Source organism: Lemur catta, chromosome 1 (genome assembly GCF_020740605.2).
Source record: "Lemur catta isolate mLemCat1 chromosome 1, mLemCat1.pri, whole genome shotgun sequence".
NCBI lineage: Eukaryota > Metazoa > Chordata > Mammalia > Primates > Lemuridae > Lemur > Lemur catta.
In genome coordinates, this window is record NC_059128.1 from 281,669,325 (window position 1) to 281,690,996 (window position 21,672).

A 21,672-nucleotide genomic window follows, 5' to 3' on the forward strand; every position below is an offset into this window, starting at 1 on the left:
CATGTGTCTCTAACTATGCATCCAACGATATGCTTGCTTCCACTCCCCACTGTTTTCCACGTGGCATCAGTGGTCACATCAACCCCAGCCCAGAATTCTACAGTTTGCCATTATCCCCCCCCCCAAAAAAACACAAAAAAAACCAATGTCCTTGACTTTGGCCAAGAAGGCCCTTCACACGCTGGTCCTGTCCTCTCCCCCACTCCCTCTCCAGCTGACCTACATAGGGTCCTCACACCGACCACAGCAGCTCTCCCCAGCACCCACGCATGGCCCGTCCTCTGCCTTCCATCTTCCTTCTCGCTCCACACCCGGCCCTTCTGGAGTTGGCTGTGATGATATCTAGCTTTATGGTCATAAAGATAAAAATGATGCCCAAAAAGGTACCAGGTAGAATTAGAATTCAACAAAACCCAGCACCTCTATATATCAGATTGTATAAAAAGAGAATTTCCAGATTCATTCTACTTATAAGTGGTTTGGTCCTATGAACACATCTAGCTCATACTTAACCCTTAATCATCGAACTCAAGGCTTACAAAATCCCTACTTTTATATAAATCATCTTTAGTGGCCTTAAATTCAAAAGTAGTGTTTTCCAAATTGTATTCTAAGGATTATCATGGGTTGTCTGGGGAGATAAAATAAAAATAAAAATTAACCAAGAGTTCAAAAAATAAAAATTGCCATCATCATTTTAAGATCCCTGGTGCATGGTACTGTGTTGCTGTTGCTTAGTATATTATTTCCTAAAATTTTTTTGAACCTAGAATCCACATACCTTTTCCCTAACCTCTTGATCTCCCCATGGACACAGCTTGGAAAATGTCGGTCAGAAGTACCTGATCTTATTAACTGAGAAGGAACACTTTCAACTTGAAGAAGATTCACTAATTTTAAAGGACCATTTACTTTATGGTTTTAATCTTGTCCCAGAATTTAGAGCTTATAACCAGCAGGAAAATAACACTTCCTTTAATGTATCATTAATTTTTAAAATATGACATTCATAATCTGCCTATTCCAAGCCTGACGATGTGCTGATTGTTCATGCTTAATCGTGTACTCTAAAGGTTCAAATAAAAAATATTATGATTTTTCATACAGGTGTTTTTCCTCAGCTTTTCATTACAGAATGTTTAAAACATACATGAAGGATAAAAACAAGTAGAATAAACACCCCTGTCCCATCACCCAGCTGCAGCAATTATCAACTTAGGGCACACATCCTGCTCCCTCCCACCACCACTAATTATTTTGAAACAAATCTCAGATATCATAAAGGTATTTTTAAAAAGCTAAATGTTGATTAATATTTGTTGCTAAGAGTAAAAGAGCCATAACTCCCACCCCACCATTTATACATACATGAACACACACACACACACACACACACACACACACACACAAACGCACATTCATTAAAACAAATCGTTCCAGCTGCTTCTGGTTTTAGACCAGCATCTCCAAATTTATTTCGTGGCACAGGGTAGGAAGGTGTGTTGATGGATGACTCACATGTGTTCAGTTACTGTTGATAAGGACACGGCATAAAATATGTGTTCCAGACCACAGGGACTAATATGGTAGTACGCTTTCATCTGTCAGATTGGTTTGATCCACACAAACCTGTCAACAAAAGCAGGTCAGCGGGCTAGAGCAGAGAAGGAAAAAAATCAATAAATCTTTGAATTAATCATGCAGCCATCAGAGAGAATGATGGGTGCACAAAATGAAATGTATACATATGGCCTTTTTGCATGCCCTTTCTTCTCATTACTGGTTCATTTCCATGTGATGTGTGCTTCCTCCTGTAGGATCCTCCCTGCAATAACTGTGCTTCTGTAATCGAGTTCAAATAACTGTCCCTAATTTACAGTTTCTGTCTCAACTAATTCTTTTATGAAGGGATTTGAGATGAAAGATAAATGACTCAAACTTAAATCACAGGAAAAAGTGCATTCTAAATTGCTGTGCAGGTTTCCCCCAGTTTTTAAATTCTGGTCACATGTGAGAGTTATTAAAAAACAAATAAACCTGACCATAAAACTGGATTTTACATCCTCCATATAGCCTAATGTACACAAAGAATTTTACTGAACGTTTGTGGGTTCTGACTCCTGTCACCTTGAGTATCCTTGCTGTTACACAGAGTGTAAAAGGTTTGACCCTCCTTCTGCCGCCTCTGTTTAACTAACTCCTCAAAACAGAAATATTCTAAATCATATGTCTATATTCCTTCCCATTCTCCTGCATAACTATTTCACAGGGGTACATAGAAAAGAATTACACATATTGTAATAAGCACCATTAGTAAATCATTAGCCACTATTAATAAAAAGAGCTTCATCTTAGATCCAGAATTTAAGGTAGAAGTAACTATGAATATTTTTCCCCACTGACAGCAAACAGGTATGAAACTTATTAGCTTATTAGTGATAGATGTGTAATAAATATATATTCTAAACACACAAAATTAGTTTTCCAGCTTCATCATTTTTCTTGAAAAGATTATAATTATCTGTGTTCTTATTAGCTATAAAGGCTTGTTTTCAAAAATATCAATATAAAATTAAAGACAAACACTTTGATAATTTTGATAAAGCAGCAGAGAATTATGTGTATTCCTCTTTTTATCAGCAAGTAAAAGTCAGTAAACAACAGGCAAGGGATTCAGGAAAATAAAAACCTGGACTCACATGTTCAGGACCATAAATAAAGCATGTGAGGAGTCCAGTGAAAATCATTCATCAGGCCTCAGGGAAACCAGAGGTCCTGTGCATTTTGCATCTAAAATTGACTTCAGCATGTCATGGAAACCGTTCACTGGGTAACCAAGGGAGGCATGGCCAGCAGGAGGAAGTTTGGGTCTTCTTCACTCAGTGATGGGATGGTGTAGAATTCAGCAAAGGAGGACATGAAAGAAACATCAATCTGCTCGTTTTTTCTTACTTAGCAGCAAGGGATAGAGCAGATTCAGCAGGAAAGCCACTAACCTGAATACAGATTGTAACATCAACTGACATAGAAAATAATGATGCAGAGTTTATAGGTCTTGAACAAATCTTTGTAGATCATTTAAAAATTACCTGCAAGGCTGAGATATACTTTTCTTTTTTGGATATTATAATTTATTTATATTATTTTATTTTTTTATTTCAGGATATTATGAGGGTACAAACATTTTGGTTACATTTGATGTCTTTGCCTCACCCAAGTGAGGATTAGAGGCTTGCCCTTCCCCTCTACAATGCTCACCACATCCATTAGTTGTGAGTTTACCCCCCTAACCCACTAATCCCTGGAGAATATTACTACCCTATGAGCACCATAGTATTGATCAGTCAGTGCCAATTCGATGGTGAGTACATGTGGATAGAGCCTATTCTTCTGATCTTGTGATATCTCACTTTGGATAATGGGCTCAAGCTCTATCCAGGAAAATATAAGAGGTCCTAGGTCACTGTCGTTTCTTATAATTGAGTAATATTCCACCGTATAAATATATCAAATTTTAATAATCCATTCATGAATCGATGGGCACTTGGGTTGTTTCCACATCCTTGGAATAGTGAATTGTGCTGCCATAAACATTCGGGTGCAGATGTCTTTATTATAGAATGTCTTTTACTCTTTTGGGTAGATGCCTAATAGTGCTATTGCTGGATTGAATGGGATTTCTATTTTTAGCTCTTTGAGGTATCTCCAAATTCTTTTCCACAGAGATTGCACTAATTTGCAGTCCCACCAGCAGTGTAAGAGTGTTCCCATCTCTCTACATCCTCGCCAGCATTTGCTGTTTTGGGATTTTTTGATAGAGGCCATTCTCACTGGGGTTAGGTGCTATCTCATTATGGTTTTGATTTGTATTTCTCTAATGATTAGAGATGTGGAGCATTTTTTATATGTTTGCTGGCCATTATTTTGTCTTCTTTTGAAAAGTTGCTGATCATTTCCTTTGCCCATTTGTTGATGGGGTTATTTAATTTTTTCTTGTTGATTTTTTTAAGTTCTAGGGTAGATTCTTGTTATCAGCCCTTTATCAGATGGGTAGAGAGCAAATATTTTCTCCCATTCTGTAGGCTGTCTATTTGCTCTAATGATAGTTTCCTTGGCTGTGCAAAAGCTTTTTAATTTGATCAGATCCCATTTGTTTATTTTTGTTGCTGCTGTGATTGCTTTGGGGGTCTTCTTCATAAATTCTTTGCCTAGGCCTATGTCTGAAAGGGTCTTCCCAACATCCTCTTCTAGAATTCTTAAGGTTTCATGTCTTAGGTTTAAGTCTGTTATCCATCTTGAATTGATTTTTGTGAGAGGTGAGAGGTGGGGATCCAGTTTCAATCTTCTGCACGTAGCTATCCAGTTTTCCCAGCACCATTTATTGAAAAGAGATTCTTTTCCCCAGAGCAATTAGACAAGAGAGGGGAATTAAGGGCATCCAATGGGGGCAGATGAGATCAAACTCTCGCTCTTTGGCGATGATATGATATTATACTTAGAAAACCTCAAGGATTCATCGAAGAGACTCCTAGAATTGATAAATGAATTCAGTAAAGTCTCAGGATACAAAATCAATACACACAAATCAGAGGCATTCATATACGCAAATAACAGCCAAGCTGAAATTCAAATAAGAAACGCAATACCTTTTACAATAGCCTCAAAGAAAATTAAATATCTAGGAATATATTTAACAGAAGATGTGAGAGACATATACAGGGAGAACTACAAGACACTAAGAAAAGAAATTGTAGAAGATGTAAACAGATGTATAAATCTACCTTGCTCATGGATTAGTAGAATCAATATTGTTAAAATGTCCATACTACCTAAAGTGATCTACAGAATTAATGCAATCCTTATCAAAGTACCATCATCATTCTTTACAGATCTAGAAAAAATAATTCTACACTTTGTATGGAACCAGAGAAGACCTCATATAGCCAAAGCAATCTTAAGTAAAAAGAACAAACTGGAAGGTATCAGTCCACGAGACTTCAAGCTGTACTACAAGGCTGTAGTAACTAAAACAGCATGGTACTGGCACAAGAACAGAGACACAGACCTTTGGAACGGGACTGAGAATCCGGAGATGAAATCATCCGCATATGGTAATCTAATCTTTGAGATATACTTTTCTTTAACATTTCATCATTCCTAGTAAGGATTTGTTAATACAATGTTTTACAAATCTCGAGTCCTAAAATAATATTGTACAGAACAAATTACTCCACTTGGAAATCAGAGCTGTGGCAGCATCATCACGGCGCGTACTTTGGATCCAGCCTGGCTGCGTTCCCTTCTGGGAAGCCGCCCTCCTCAATTTCAAGTTCTTTGGCTTTTTCAATGATAGGGTTTCAGTTCAGATAACAATGCTGAGAACTAAAAATTTCACCCTCTAATTAAGGGAAGGGAAACTCAGTATGGCCCTTCTCTCCTAATATCATCTATAGTTTGAAAATGACTTGATGAGGCTTTTTGTAAAAACCCTTTACTTTTCCTGGTACAAGAACAATGATAGTGAAAGATGCCGGAACAATGCAATGGGCACGGAAGGAGGAAAACAAAAGGCATGCATGAAAGGAGGGAGGAAGCCAGGACAAATAAGAGATCAGGGGGAAAAAGAGTGGCTGAAGATTTCAATATGCAATTTAGTTAAAAAGGGAAAGACGCTACCCAGTATCAGAGGTTTTAAGTTGGCAGGAATTCTGGCTGATCTGGCTTAGGGCAAGTGGGAATGGGGGCAGGGTGCTGATGGTGACAAGGTTGAGGGAAGCAAAAGAGGCCTGATTCATTCCGCTTTTGGGTGCTTGTGTGTTTTTCTGTAGATCCACTGTTCCACAGCACATCCCTGATCAAAAAATAAACAGTCGGGAGGCTGAGGCAGTAGGATTGCTTAAGCCCAGGAGTTTGAGGTTGCTGTGAGCGAGGCTGACGCCACGGCACTCACTCTAGCCCGGGCAACAAAGCGAGACTCTGTCTCAAAAAAAAAAAAAAAAAAAAAAACAGTCATGAAACATTAATCTAAGGAACATTGCTAGCTATAAAACAAATATATATTTGTTATAAAATGAAAATTTGTTTCCCTTCTCCCGGAACTCGTAGGTTGAAATCTCACCCCCAGTGTGATGGTATCTGGAGGCGGATCCTTTGGGAAGTGATCAGTTGTAAGAATTCCTCTTGAATGGGATCAGTGCCTTTGTAACAAGAGGTCACAGAGAGACCCCTCATCCCTTCTGCATGCGCAGAAACAAGAAGACAGCCACGTGCAAACCAGTACACTACGTCTACCCAGCATCTTGATCTCAGAATGTCCAGCCTCCAGAACTGTGGGAAGTAAATTTCTCTTGGTAATAAGCCACTCAGTCTACGGTAAATTGTTATGGCAGCCTAAACAGGCGAAGACCATATACACATACATGTTTTGTTTTTCAGAAGTTACAGGTAAACATTCCCAGAAAAATAACATATTATTTGTATAGAAATGTATTTTAAATATTTCATGTTGAAGTAAAATTCAGAATTACAAGTCTCTTTCAAAATGATTCATTTTGGGAAGTGTGGTTTTCAATGAACTTCTTTTAAATAGTTAAAAGAACTCCATTAGTCTTTGCAGTTCCTTCAGTACAGTAAACCTGGTGATTATAAATAAGTTATACCTGGTGTGTCTCTAGCTCACCTGTGCCCTTTTAAAACCCGTGCCTTCATATAATTTAAAAAAGGGCAACTTTTAAAGCAGTGTCTTATCTGTAGTAATGCTTAGATGATAGTAATGAAGAAATTTTAATTTAGAAACAAGGACTGGTGCAGAAACAAACACAACAGAACCCCAGGTTAGAGTTTCTGTTCTGCCATTCACTGCTCAGGTGACTTTTAACCTCTGGACTCTTTTTACACCTATAAATAATTTTTCAACACAAAATGTGATCATGCGATACAGATGGGAGGATGTTCCAGGTGACATTCTCACGCTCACCTGGGCTCCTGTGGGTGATCCTACTGGCTAAGCAGCTGTTATTCCTGCTGTCTCCTCAACCCACGTGACCATTCCAGGGTTCAAGTATCCAGTTCAGAAACACACCTGAAGCTCTTCCGCACAGAAATTCTACTGTTTTTAGATCCATTGTCATATTAATAAATTGGTGGAATCCATTGATGACTATTTGAAAGAACACACAACCACACACAAAAGCCATATGTGTAGAGTGGACTCTCTGTGTTTACCAAATGCGTATCCCCCTTTAGATAAAAGAGAAGAGTAAAATCTCAGGATTGACAACTTGGCTCTGGATCCAGTGCATCAGGAAATGCTACAATACACCTCTAGAGTTCTCCGCAGGTAAGGGTTTCCATTAACTTGTGCCATCCCATTATTTAATGTGGCATTTTAACATATGCTGCAGTACAAAAGTGTAGGGGTTATGACAATAAAATCATTTCATGAAAATGAAAGAAGAAAGCTTTTACTCTGGGAATACTAAATATTGAGGATTTTGAATTTCTATTTCCCTTAGAACAGCATCATGGAGAAGACAGCTGTAAAATCCCAGGTTGCCTCTGATTTGCCTACCCAGGCACTCTGCACTGGGAGGAGAAGCTGATGTGAAATTGTATTTTGGAGCAGTAGAAAAATATAGAAAAGTAAAAGCTCTTGTTAAAGCTTTAAGAATAATTTGAAAGGAAAAAGCACCAGCATTTTGATGGAAAACTTGCTCATTCAAAATTCACTCAATAATTCCTTAAGCTTCTACTATGTGTCCAGAATTGTAATATTATCCTTGAAATTGATAGGAAGGGATGATTTTAAGTAAAATTAAAACTAAGAAATTATTTTTGTCCTAGGCAATTTCCTCTATTTTGATTTTACTCTAGTTATACAATACTGTTCAAAAAACATTCAGCATATTGCCCTCAAACCACAATGAAATGCCCTACATGTGTCAAATATTCAGAACATTAAGTCTAGCTTGGATCATATATTTGAAAATGTATTTTCTTGCCTAAATAAGTTCCTACTTTCAAGAGTTATGGCTGTTATAAGTGGCATGTCAATCAGTTGACAATATTAGTTGTTTTTATGCACTTATGTACCGTGAGAAAATGAAAGAAAGGTTTTTTTGGTTTTTTGTTGTTTGTTTGTTTGTTTGCTTGTTTTAAGAAGGATAAAATGTCTACGTTCTAGAGCAGGAGCACTGCAGGAGACCTTAGGCAAACTGCTGAAGCTCTCAGTATGCTCAGCTGCAAAGCCGGGCTAAGGCCAGTAGCTAGCTAATGGGATTGCAGTGAAGTTTTAAATATAACCTGACACATGTATGCTATATAATCGTTTGCTATTCAATAATCCAAATGTGTTACCAGCCTTTTAATGTATGCCCTAACCTTTCCTAAATATACACATACTCTCATTTGCCCAGGATGGTTAAGGTGAAACATAAGAGCCTTTCATTCTCATTTATTGTTCCCTTTACATCATACAATTTCTGTTTAAGAAAAGTAAACATTTTAATGAGGTAGGTAAAGAACTGCTCATTTTAATAAAATCCTACAGACTATCAGTTCATTAGTATCCTAAGGCTTTTATACTGAAATTGCAGGATTTTGGATCCTTTACCCATGACTTCTTCAGCATACCTTGCATTCTAGAAACTCTTCTCAAACAGAATTACATTTGCTTTGACTTCCCAACATGCAGTACACAAGGTAATGCCTATTTGCTTAGAAACCATGGTGTCCTGACCTCCCAGTGTCTGGAACAGGAGAACTTCAGACAGACAGAAGATAATAACAATGACAGTAACAGTGGCCAACATTAATGTCAAGCACTGTGCTAAGCACTTATGTATCTTAATTCATTTAATTCTTATAACATCTTGTGATGTCATTATTGTTATTATTTCCATTTTACAGTAGAGGAAACTGAGTCATAGGAAGGTTATGTAATTAACCCAAGTTTATGTAGCTGGGTCCGTGTTAGATCTGAAATGTGGACCTAGGTCCTAGACGTTGGCTTCAGGGTCCATACATGTACCTACAGGCTTGACAGGGGAATGCATACCTAGAGATCTAGAAGTGGCTAACTATGCCTTTCTTGGCCTGGAACTGCAGTTCTGGCATTTTTTATCTTTATAAAAATACTGTAGCCAATTCCACAAAGAGCTAATTAACTACTGAAGGCCTCACAGCTATAAGGGTGGGACCCAAAGCCAGGTCCCTCTGATTGCAAAGGTAAGCCCTAGTGTACACTGTTGGCAAAATGAAAGACACAAAGAAGCCTAAAACCATCCCTGGAAGAGCATATGACCCACATATATTTGCTTATTTGCTATATTTGCTTATTAGCTTCTCTACAAATAACATTTTGACTATGCTCTTACAGAGCAGCATGTGCTAGAGATTTTCTATTGTTTGTAAAACGCAATCCTGGACAGGCAACACTGGACACCTTCACTGCATGTCCAAATACTAAACAGACTAAAATATTCTGCAAACACTCTCATTATTTCCCCATACATGGACCTTGGACAGTTAATGCAACTTTTCAAATAGAATTTAATTGAAAAAATTTTAGCTCTAAGTGATGGCTTATCCAATAAAAATTCAGGTAGTGTGGAATTGATTTTGGAATTTGGGATACATTTTTTTTTTTTTTTTTAGACAGAGTCTCACTTTGTTGCCCGGGCTAGAGTGAGTGCCGTGGCGTCAGCCTAGCTCACAGCAACCTCAAACTCCTGGGCTTAAGCGATCCTACCGCCTCAGCCTCCCGAGTAGCTGGGACCACAGGCATGCGCCACCATGCCTGGCTAATTTTTTCTATATATATTTTTAGTTGTCCAGATAATTTATTTCTATTTATAGTAGAGACGGGGTCTCGCTCAGGCTGGTCTCGAACTCCTGACCTCGAGCGATCCACACGCCTCACCTCCCAGAGGGCTAGGATTACAGGCATGAGCCACCTCATCTGGCCTGGGATACATTTTGAGAAAAATTTTTCATTTCACATAAGTTTTCAGGCCACTAATAATTTGGGAAATTTATCATTCATAATTCCATTAGCAAATTTCCCTCTTTTCCTTTGGAGGGAGGAAACACAGGACTCTGGCATGCCACACCCAAATGTGGTAGGATTTGTCCAAAGTGTGAGTTATCACTGTGTCATCAGCTGTTGTATGTCGCATCATAATGCTTCAGCATAACCCAGAACATTTGGCGAGGGGAGCAATGAAACACGGAGTTCAGCAGACACGGAATTTAGATGCAGAAAGTGAGTTTACATGCATACGATCCGAAAACGCCAGGCAAGCAGCTTGCCTGCTGTCCCTGGTGCCCTGGCCCTGGGCCATCTTGATCCGGTCCCTGTGCTGGCCCTCAGCCCAGCTGGACACAAGGGCAGACTGCTCGCAGCTGGGGGAGAGGCAGCTGATGGTGCGGCTGCCAGCCGGACTTCTAATGCCAGTGGGGACAGGGCTACAGGGACAGCACTAGGACTGCCACACCAATGAGGCTTTCTGCTTTTGTTTCCTTCCTGTAAAATTTTTTATTTAAGGATGTCATTGAATAAGCATTTATTGGCTGTCTACTACATGTCAAGCAGGAGATGGAAAGATACAGAATACGTGTGAAAGAGGGTCAAAAAGAATTGGAATGATTTGTTACTTATAGAGGGTTGGATAGCTTCTCCTAAAAGTGTCCTTCCTGGAACCTCAAAATGTGACCTTATTTGGAGATAAGGTCATTGCAGATGTAATCAGTTAAGAGGAGCCCATACTGAAATAGGGTGGGACCCTAATCCAATGTGACTGGTGTCTTTATAAGACGAGATGAGACACAAAGACGCACACACACACAGACACACAGGCCGTGTGATCATGGAAGCAGAGACTGCACTGATGCTTCTGCAAACCAAGGAATGCCCAGGGCTGCAGCAACACTGGACGCTGGGCAGAGCCGTAAGACAGATTTTCCCTAGAGCCTTCGGAGGCCGAGTGGCCCTGAAGACACCTTGACTGTGGACTTCTGGCCTTCAGAACTGCGAGAAAATAAATTTCTATTATTTGAGAATGCCCAGTTTGTGCTATTTTTTGGTAGTCTTAGGAAAGTAACACAGTCATCATCTAAAAAAAAATGAGTAAAGCAAAGGGAAATTCATTTGTGGTTGTGGGACTGCAGAGTTCTGTGTGAGCTGCACTCTGCCCAAAGTGGCCAGAGGGACCCAGGTACAGTGAATAAGCAAGTCCAGGAGAGAAGGCAGCCCCAAAGTTAGGATCACTTACGTAGAAGCAATGGATGAAGACCTGGGAGACATACAAAAATGACCAATCGAGAAATTGGGGGGGTTGGGTTGTGAGGCCAACTTACATTTCTGAGTGGAGAAGAAAAGATGTAAAATCAAGGAAAGAGATAGCACAGAAATAATCAGAGACAAGGTCAACCAGGGAAGTGCAGTTTTATACAAATCAAAGAAGGGCAACTGCTATGAACCGTCTTGTGTCCCCTGAAAATTCATATGTTTAAGCCCTAACCTGCAATGTAACTGGATTTGGAGTAAAGACGTCAGTAAGGTTAAATGAGGTTGTAAAGATGGGGTCCTAGTCTGATAGGATTAGTGTCCTTACAAGAAGAAACATGACAGAGTGAGTCATGTGAGGTCACAGCAAGAAGGAGTCTGTCTGCACACCACCAAGTGAGCCCTTAGCAGAGCCCCACCACGCTGGCACCCTGACCGCCGACCTCCAGTCTCCAGGACTGTGCAAAAATACATTCCTGTTGTTTAAACCACCCAGTGTGTGGTATTTTGTTCTGGCAGCCAGAGGTGACTAGTACAGCAACCAGCAGAGGAGGAAGGTCAACTGCGTACCTTGCACAGGGAAGTCAGAGAGAAATCGGACCAAGAGACGGCCTGGACATCTGGCATTAGGAAGTCACGGTGAAACTGAAGCAGTAACTTTCAGTAGAATATAAGAGGCAGAGCCCAAATGATGAGAGTTAGGAATAATAGTGAGTTGGACTATTCTCTCAAAAAGTTTGGAAAGAAAGAAGAAAAGGAAGGAAGGAAGGAAGGAAGGAAGGAAGGAAGGAAGGAAGGAAGGAAGGAAGGAAGGAAGGAAGGAAGGAAGGAAGGGAGGGAGGGAGGGAGGGAGGGAGGAAGGAGGGAGGGAGGGAGGGAGGGAGGGGAGGGAGGGAAGGAAGGAAGGAAGGAAGGAAGGAAGGAAGGAAGGATTAAAGTTGGCAAAGGGGTTTCTTTAACATGGGGGGACCTGAGTCATAAGAAATACAGTCATTACTAAAGAGATGATAGCAGAGATAATAGTGGTGACAACTGAGAAATGAGGTCACAGCAAAGTCGGGGGGCGCTGTGACAACAGCACTGGTGGGAGGTTAAGCTGGAAGGAAAGACGACATCTCTTACTGCGAGAAGAGACATCAAGTCGAACAGTGTTTGAGGTGGGAGGGGCCACCAGAGAGAGCTGTTCTCAGACTTCACGAAGTGAAAAGCACGTGATCTTTTGAACACTGGAGGGTCGATCCAGCAGGGCTGAGAATGCAGTGCTGCAGGACGCTGAGGGAAGGCTGCGGAAAGACACCTTCAGCAACACAGAACAAGTTGGCAGGAAACACCCGAAAATCCGGACCTAAGGTGCAGAGCCAGTCACAACTAAATGTCACAAATGCTCGGTGTACCCAAGCTCAAGTCATGCTCCGCGGGCTGAGGAGGGGAAGGGGGACGGTGGTGGCTGCCTGGCCTGGGCGAGTCCACGGGGATGTGGCTACTGAGGAGAGGGAAGTCCAGGCTGCTAGACTTGACTGTCCTGTCCCATCCGCCCAGGAGTAAAGCCACAAAGGGCTGACGGCCACAGTGGCTCTGCCTGGTGACCTGCCAACTCACCTGCTGGGAGGACTTTCCTCCACCTGGCCAGCCTGGCGCGAAGGCAGCAGCGCCAGAAGCCGGTACAATCTACGCTTATCTCTGGCTTGACGACACCTTGACTTCACACTAACCTAGTAAGTTACTCTGAGTCAAAAATTATATTTCTAAATCTTGAATCCTGTTTTCTTATACTATGGCACCACTGCCTAAGCCAATCTTGATTTTTGACATCTGATTTTAGTTTATTTAAAATAATAATGTCAAAGGTGTTATTGTTATCACTGCCCAATATTTATGAAAGATCCTGTTATTCTCTCCAACTTTTCTAAATAAACACTCACAGATAAACAAGAGACCAGAGAATATGCTTGGGTCCAAATTCTATCTGGTGGTCTTTGCTGCCCATCTGTTTCCTGTGCGTAGAAAGGACCAGACGTCGCAGGGAGTGAGGAGAGAAGGCAGGAGACGCCTCATAGCCAAACGTAAAATGGACCACATTTACATTTATGTGGAGCAAGGAAAGAATGAGTCGATGTGTTTGGAGACATTAAAGTAATCTGGGGTGAGATCGTTCCCAAGGCTGGAAGTATTTGAATACTAGGCAGTGAAGCTCTTAAAGCATACATTATCTTATTCGCTTACTTTCTCCAACATTTGGTGATGGGCATCTTCAAAAAGTGACTGTTGAGTGCATGAAAAACAATGAGCCACCATCATCAAAGAAGCTGCATTACCGGAAACAGTTAACACAGTAGGTCTGTGACTGTCGTCCTTACGAAGGCCAGTGTGTGAGGTTACCCCCTGGCTGGTAACTGGGATTTGGGAAGGGCTCCCACTGTCCTCCCTGACAAGGGGGCTCACAGTGCCTGAACTGTGTCCGTGACACTGTCCGTGCCGAGCACCTGCTTCCCCCTGGGAGTCTGCAACTGGGGCACGTGCCAGGCAGAGTGTGCCCACAGGACCAGCGCCCAGTGAGATCCTTGGACACTGAGTCTCCACGGGCTCCCCTGGCAGACAACGTCACATCTCCTGTCACAACTCACTGCAGGGGAATTAGTGCACCCTGTGGGATTCCACAGGGAGAAGACCCTCCGGGGCTGGCGCCTGTCCTCCTCTGAACGTCACCTCATCTGCCTTTTCCCTTTTCTGCTTTTGCCCCACATCCTCCCCCTGGAATGAATCACAGCTGTAGATACAACTCTATGCTCAGTCTTTCTAGCAAATCAAACCTCGCAGTGGTCTTGGGAACCCTTGACATAGGCATAAAATAATCTGTGAGGTTAAATCTAAGAAGGTGAAAAAATAGCTTGGACAGTAGTTGGCTTAAGAGATGGAATATTCTCATATATAAGACCTAAAAAAAATTGATCTCAAGGAAGTAGTGAATAGAATGGTGGCTACTAGAGATTGGTCAGGGTGGTGGGAAGGGGTAATGAAGAGATTTTGGTGAATGGGTAATTCTGTTTAATAAAAGGAGGAAGTTCTGATGTTCACAGGTACAATGGGGCAACTATAGTTGACAATAGTTTACTGTATTTCAGAATAGCTAGAAGTTTTCAAATGCTCCCAACATAAAGCAATGATGAATGTTTTAGGTGAATCTTGTCCCAGTTACCTTGATTTGATCATTGTATGTTGTGTGCTTGTATCAAGATGTAACATGTAATCCATGAATATGTACAATTATTATGTATCCATAAAAAAATTTAAAAAAAAGAGATGTAATATTCAAATTGGAATTCTAATATCATGCCATTTTATTGTGAGAGTAAACTAGTTTAACCATTGTTTGTCCACATGAGAAAGCTAAGGCAAAGAAAAGAGAGAGAAAGAGAGACAGCTTTCCCTGGGTCACCCAGCTAATCTGTCTCAGAGCTGCGATCAAATGTTATATTCTCCAGGAAATACTTAGAGCAGGAAATCAAGGGGCATTTTAGCCCAACTTAATAATCCAATACCTTCATAGCACATGGTGTTTTCACACACACACGTACAACACACAGCACACACACCCCGCACACATCAAGCACACACGACACCAAACAGCACATACACATACCTGGACACACACAGGCAACACACACATCACACATGCACTGCACACGCACATACAACACATACACGGACACACTCCTGAGATCCCCTGGGCTAAATATGCTACTACACTTTTCTTTCTTGATTTCTCTTTTAAAGAAAAACTATTATATTGACATGTCTATCTCCATGTGTCTATCGAGCAGTTTCGGTCGTTCCACGGTCAAAAACATGTGTTTCTGTTTTGGGGCTATCGACCACAAGGTGTAGTTTCCAGTTGTGAGAATGAGGGGCTGCCTTCTCCCTGAAGGCAGAGGCTCCGCAGAGCTTGCGTTCGCTGCGCTGCTGGGGTGCTCCGGGCCGGGCGGCATCTCACATGTCCCCACTCTCAGTGTCACACAGAGCCTCCCCCAGAGCTGCAAACAGCCAGTCTTTAGTGACTTTCAGGTGGCCGTGGAGTAACATGTAAAAACTCAGTGAGCAATAGACTTAAATGGCAAAATTATAACATAATTGATGGTTTAAAAAAGAAAAAGACCAGGACCCTCTCTTCCTGTGAACTTCCATGTAGAATATATTTCTGTTACCTCACTCTCAAAAATACAGTATGGCCAGAAAAACGCTACATCTTTCCACCTTTCTAATTCCAGTGTGGTGCAGACCTCCTGTGCTAAGAATGATTTCTGGGGTTTGAAATGAGGTTCCTAGTAACTAAACATCAATATTAATAAAAGATTAGATGACGGACAGATAGATATAAGATAGATATGTGATAATGAATAGAAATATGTTCCTGTTAGCATTTTCATTTGGTCCTACAAATTTCTAGTTAGTGAATGTTGAAGAAACGCTTCCTTAAGTCTGCAACTCCCTGGTCCTTTTAAAATCAAAGATGAGGCTATCAGGTGAGTCTGGGTTTGTTCTTTCCGCCATTTCAATGTTGGTCTCATTCCTTTTCCTTACAAGCTCTTCGAGGGCAGCTCTGGGTCTCAACAAGCTGGCAACCTAATGGCTAAGTAGCAGACGACTTTGAAAACGCTCAGCCACTAGCAGTAAAATGAAAACAGAAGTGCTTAGCAAAAGGGAGGGTTAACTTCTGCAGTCACGGAGCACTCAGGTGTGGACACCCCCCACGGCATCCTGCTCATGGCCCCCAAAACTGTGCTTCTCATCTTCCAATGAGAACAGGTCACATCCAAACTGCTCTTAGTTCAGGTTTGCCGAAACATGCTTAAGGAAAACCTTGCCTGATTTGGTTGACTGTGTCCATAATTTAATTGTTTTCCCCTCTCTAAAATGCAAACAAAGATTTTCTTTAATAACCACATCTTTTCTGAAACCCTCCCTACCACCATCTATGTGTCTGTGGTGTTTTGCTGAGGTGTCTGCCACAGCAGGGACACACCAATAGTGACAGCTCAGAAACTTCCCCCCCCCACCGCCCAGCTCCTTAAGGGCAGAAACCCCCTCTGCAGGGCTCCGGGCAGGGGTTGCTCCTTAAAGCCCAGGCCCTGTGTTATCTAGGGCGCCCAGACACAACTGCAGCCCCCAAGAACTACATCAAATGCTTCACGTAAAGTGCCGGGTCTATGTCCTTTGATATTTAACACGGGCAGAAAAGTGTTCACTTTTACTCAAAACACAGGAAGAAGATACTCATCCTTGGACCCGAATTCATTGATCCTGAGAGATAAAATTCTCCCTGAGTCATCACTAAGAGAGGTGTTCAGACAGGAAATACTGTACCAGAAAATTGGGCGGCTGCTAAAGAGAGAGGCAGTTTCTCTGGGAATAGTAAAATATTTGCTTTTTCCATTTTCCAAATCCGGTTACCCTTGGGCTGTATCTTTGATGTTAATGTAGCTAAACCCCTGGTGAGATTCTCACAATTTTATCAGAAGAAACAGAAACAGAATGCCGGCCTCGCTCACCGCGGCCTCCCTCATCGGGAAATTCACCGCCGGCTGGTCCCGGGATGCCGGAGATGCAGCTGGCGTTATTGCTCTTCCCGGGATGGGCCTCGCGTATCTCAACGTCAGCAATCAGTCCGAGGCGCACGGCTGTCCGAGCTACTGTGCTTTTATTGGGCTCCATTAATATTCTGAGATTTTAAAGGCTTTCATTGTGGCTTAAGGCAAGAGAAGAAGGGACAAGGATGTGTAAAAAATGTGTATAAACATCTTGGCTCCTGTTTTTCCCAGCTCATTTTAGTGAGGCGAGAAGACGGTAGGTCAGGATCCATCACACTAATGGAGCAGGTTCGGTGAGGGTGGTGCTTCCCCTAACGTCTTCTCCCTGCGGGTTTACCCGTCACCTGTCACCAGAGTCTGAGGGTGAACGCTAACCGCGGGGAAAGAGCCCAGGCAGGCAGCTAAGGAGCATCAGACACTGTGAACCTTTTCTTCCTCTGCGGGCCTAGGGGGTTCCTGCTTTCAGCCTGTGGGAGTATTTTTTCAAAGATCACCGAAAATAAATGAGCTCATTTATATCCTTGATATTGGTAACCTCGTGACCTCTTATGACGAAGACGCACAACTTGATTCCTGAGTCTACATGCAGGCGGACTGAAGCCCCCTCTGGGAAGAAGCGAGTGTGTGATCTGCCGGGTGACAGGCTCACGGAAGCCACCACCGGGCAGTCACGGCTCATGCTGGAACCCACACAGACACTGCACTGGTGCTTCTCACCCTGACACGGCTGCAACCCGTCATTCATTTTCTCAACCGAGATAAAGGACACAAATTAGTAAGACATGCTAATAATAGAAATCATTTGCTTATTTTTATAGGAAAACACCAAAATTTTTAATTTTGTTTTTCTCTGAAAAGGAATCTGTAGAAGACAAATATCCATTTTCCTTAGCCAAGATTTCCCACATCCCTGGCCTAAAGACCCTCGCTCACCTATTCAAAGCACACCTTTGCTGCTCTGGCTGCCCCCAGGCATCCTCCCAACCCTCCAGGCTGAGCACCCAAGTATCAGGGGGCAGCCAGACCACCTCTGAGCAGGCAGCTTCCCACCCTGCCCCTGTGGGCTCCGCCTGCCATCAGCTCCCTGCTCCCCTGCACCCAATGCTGGCTCCCCGCTCTCTGCCGCAGCATCCCTACACAGGCTTATTTTCATGGCTGAATAGTTAATAGCTTTTCTCCAGAGGTAGAGAATTCACAAGTAAAGGAAGCGATCCATGTAGAGTCAGAATATTTCCTGGGACAAATTTCCCAGCCAGATTCCAGCAGGCGGAGATGTCTTCCTAATCCAGGAAGAGGGAGCTGGGTGATGACCATGCCAAGGAATAATTCTAAAGTAGCTCAATAGGAGACACAGGGGCTTTGGTTTATTTACAAAGCAGAGACAAGTTTACCTCTTCCAGATCATCTGCTGTGCCCACAGCAGTCAGGACGCCTTTCCTGGAGCTCGGTGCTAACTCAGTGCTAATTCTCCCCTACTCCTGAGGCCTCTGTGCTGTGCATCTGCTGAAGCCAAGAGTCTCCAAATCTCCAGCAGCGCTTCCCTTCAGCAGCTCAGCCCCTTCAGCGAGAGTGGAGAAGGGAGCTCCCAGGTTCCTCCTCTCAGCCACACACACACACACACACACACACACACACACCACCTCCCACGTGGCTGGTGGAGGAAGGCTGACCTCCATCTTTACCTGTGCCCTGTACTGGCCACCAAAAAGAAGTATAATCCTTCTCCACCTAAACCATATGAAACTGGTTTATTTCTTAATATCTCCAATGTTTTTAACTATTTGTCACCTCCAGTGACTTCCTGACCTCCCTCCATGGCAGTTTTGTTGGGTGGAACTCAGGCGCTGGGAACAGGGTCCAAGCATGGCAGTGAGCAGTAGCAAGTCATGTCAAAAGGCTTAGTTTCCACACTTTCTGCTTGCAGATCATAACTCTGATTTGGGACCCCGTTGTCATTTACAAGGTCATTTTTAATTACAGTTTTAATAGAGTCAGGTTGAACTACCTGAGTAGGAAATCTCAATCTCTCCCCCCGCCCGGCTTACTTACCAACAAATAAAAGCCTGTTATTGATGTATTCCTTAATAACATAAACACTTGTGTGACATTTGTTTTCTAGATGTCATTGCAAAGAAAGAGAAGCCAAGTGCTTATCCACAGTACACGCAGTGGCTTTTAAATTTTACCAAAAGATGAAGCTCCAATGCATGACTGAGGCAAGGATGTGGGAGCTAATGGTTCCTGCCAGCAAGACACAAAGTCCATGTTCTGCATGCCAGCATCCTCCCCGCTTACCAGATAGAAAATTCCTTTTTTATTTAATTAGGTTCACATTGGAAGGAAAATAAAGTCTATTCACATAGATTGCAAAAAGGTGAAACCTGCATTTGGGTCGACCACAAACTAAAGATGTCTAGGAAACAGCAGAACACACATCTTATGTTAGCTAGATAGACACACACAGATATGTAAAACCTGGTAGATATTTCTATTCCTCACCCAGATTTTTAGTTCTTCTTTCCTTTCACGCACATGCCCCACTGAAGTCACACATGGCCAAGAGACTTGCTTTGGCCAATTAAAGATGAACAGAAATGACGTGTCAGCTCCAAGTGGAAGCACTAAGAGGCAGCTTATAATTCTCCTTCACTCTAGAGCAGCTCCTAGGCTGTAAATTTGGATGGCAGTTTTCTAAGACGGTGGAGCCTCCATCAGCTTGGGCTCTCGAGTCTCAGAGATTGGAAATAGAGCCCCAAATTCTTCCCCTCTCTGAATCCACAAACCACCGCTATGTAGATTTGAGGGCTGTTCCCTTCTGACTCTGAGCTTAGCCAGATGACTGTTATCACATCTCTCTCCCTGTCATTAAGAAAACCAAAATGACCCCTAAGGAGAGAAGATTAAGATCACAAAATTTTGAAATTTAGCAAATAAATGTGTACAGGTAAATCTCTATTCTGATTGTTACAATCATATTTCAGTTCTTAAGCTTAGGACTTTCAATACCCTAATTTAACAAGTTATGAAGATTCATCAACATAACAGCAAGGAATTTATTATTCATCGAAGCATGAGGGGTTTTGAAGTCACTGTAAAGACAATATTAAGAAAAAAACCTAAAAACTTCCATTATACTCTAGATTCCTTTAATGTCTTTAATGACAAAATATTTCACTTTTGATTTGGATCTTTTACACTGGCTTCTAGTCTTTGATGTGCAGTAACCTATACTCTCTAGCTAACCAATAAGCTGAAAAACAAAAACAGTATGTCACCGTGAATGTTTAGTTACAAATTCTTCTCTCTATAAATTGATAACATGTTGCTTAGTCAAGAATGACATTAAAATGCATGTTTGTGTGTGTCTATGCTCACACGTGAGTATGTAAAGACATGAAAAGAACAGCAACTGTTTCTGATCCACATTAGAACACAGACTATGCTCATCACAATTCTTTTCCAAAAGCATCCAACACCTTTTCAGATATGCCAACAATCATTATCCAAGGACGTGTAAAACAGGAAAACCAAGCATCACGCCGACGATGGCCTTTCCAGGTGAATAGTGCAGAGCGAGAAATCAACTTAAATATTAATGCCCTTAGAAATAAAGAGCCGCCATTTCTTAGAAGCTAAATTTAAATTTTGTCTTTTCTGGACACCAAACATAAGCTAAGACATTACTCATATGCAAATATATATTTCAGTGCTGAATATATATTCTTAATAGTATCTTCAAGAAAGAAGTCATATACAACATAACCCTTAAGACACTTGAAAGGGCTAAAAAAGCACAGAATTTGGGCTTCCATTTTCCAGGTTTTAGTTTCAGAATATCAGTCATGCTGTATCACTGAGATCTCTCACAGATGCACAATATGACTACTTTGTTTTTAGAAGCAGAAATAAAACCACAATTTCCTCACAAAAGTTAACATAATGGCCATACAAATTGTGGGAATAACTAATATCTACCCAGCAGTCCATTCGCCCAGAATATCTGAATCAAGCCATCGTAAACCAACATAAAACCCTTATATCATTTATTTATTTAAAAAATCATTATTTATAAAACAGCATCAACCTGAAGGATACTAATTCTTAATTACAATGAACACGTAAGTGGAGACCCGGTTCCATCTCTGAGATCACCTTTTCGGAAGGTAAGCCCGGCACCTGCAACCCGGAGACGCACAGCCTACCTGAGACAAGTGAAACAGTGTCTTTCTCCCATGAGACGACAGTGATGTACGCCTCCACCGAGGAGGGGATAATGCACTTGAAGACCGCGACATTGCCTCTCATGGTTTTCTGGTCCTCCACACGGACTGTATAGGGCTCCCGTAAAACTGGAAGGCAGGAAGAGACCCTCGGTAAGGCACGTAGTCAGCAGGCTCACTGTGAGAGCATCTCATCGTAATAGATGCATTGCAGCACACACATATCAATTGCATAACATACATCGACTGGGAAAAAATTAACACCTATGTTTCATGTCTTTCATCTCCCAACTTGAAAAAACATTCACTCCATTAACAATACGCTACACTCTGTACCAGAGGGGCATTCCACAGCACGTTGTTTAATTCATATGTATTTGTAACTTCCAAATTTCCTGTTGTTATTGATTTCTAGTTTTATTCCCTTGCATTCAAGAAAAGTTACTTGATATGATTCTGACTTTTTGAAATTTCTTGAGACTTGTTTTGTGGCCTAACACATGATCTATCCTGGAGAATGTTCCATGTGGTGATGAGAAGAATGTTTATTCTCCAGCAGATAAATGAAATGTTCTGTAAATGC

The 21,672-nt window shown here is 41.9% G+C and overlaps 1 protein-coding gene across 1 annotated transcript in view; it reads right to left on the reverse strand.

The window, feature by feature from the left end:
- Positions 1–21,672, reverse strand: part of DSCAM (DS cell adhesion molecule) — a 718,109-nt gene that overhangs the window by 561,031 nt on the left and 135,406 nt on the right. The window contains exon 3 of the mRNA XM_045558333.1: positions 21,072–21,218. Within this exon, the coding sequence (XP_045414289.1) occupies positions 21,072–21,218 (147 nt within the window). The remainder of the gene's footprint in view (positions 1–21,071; positions 21,219–21,672) is intronic.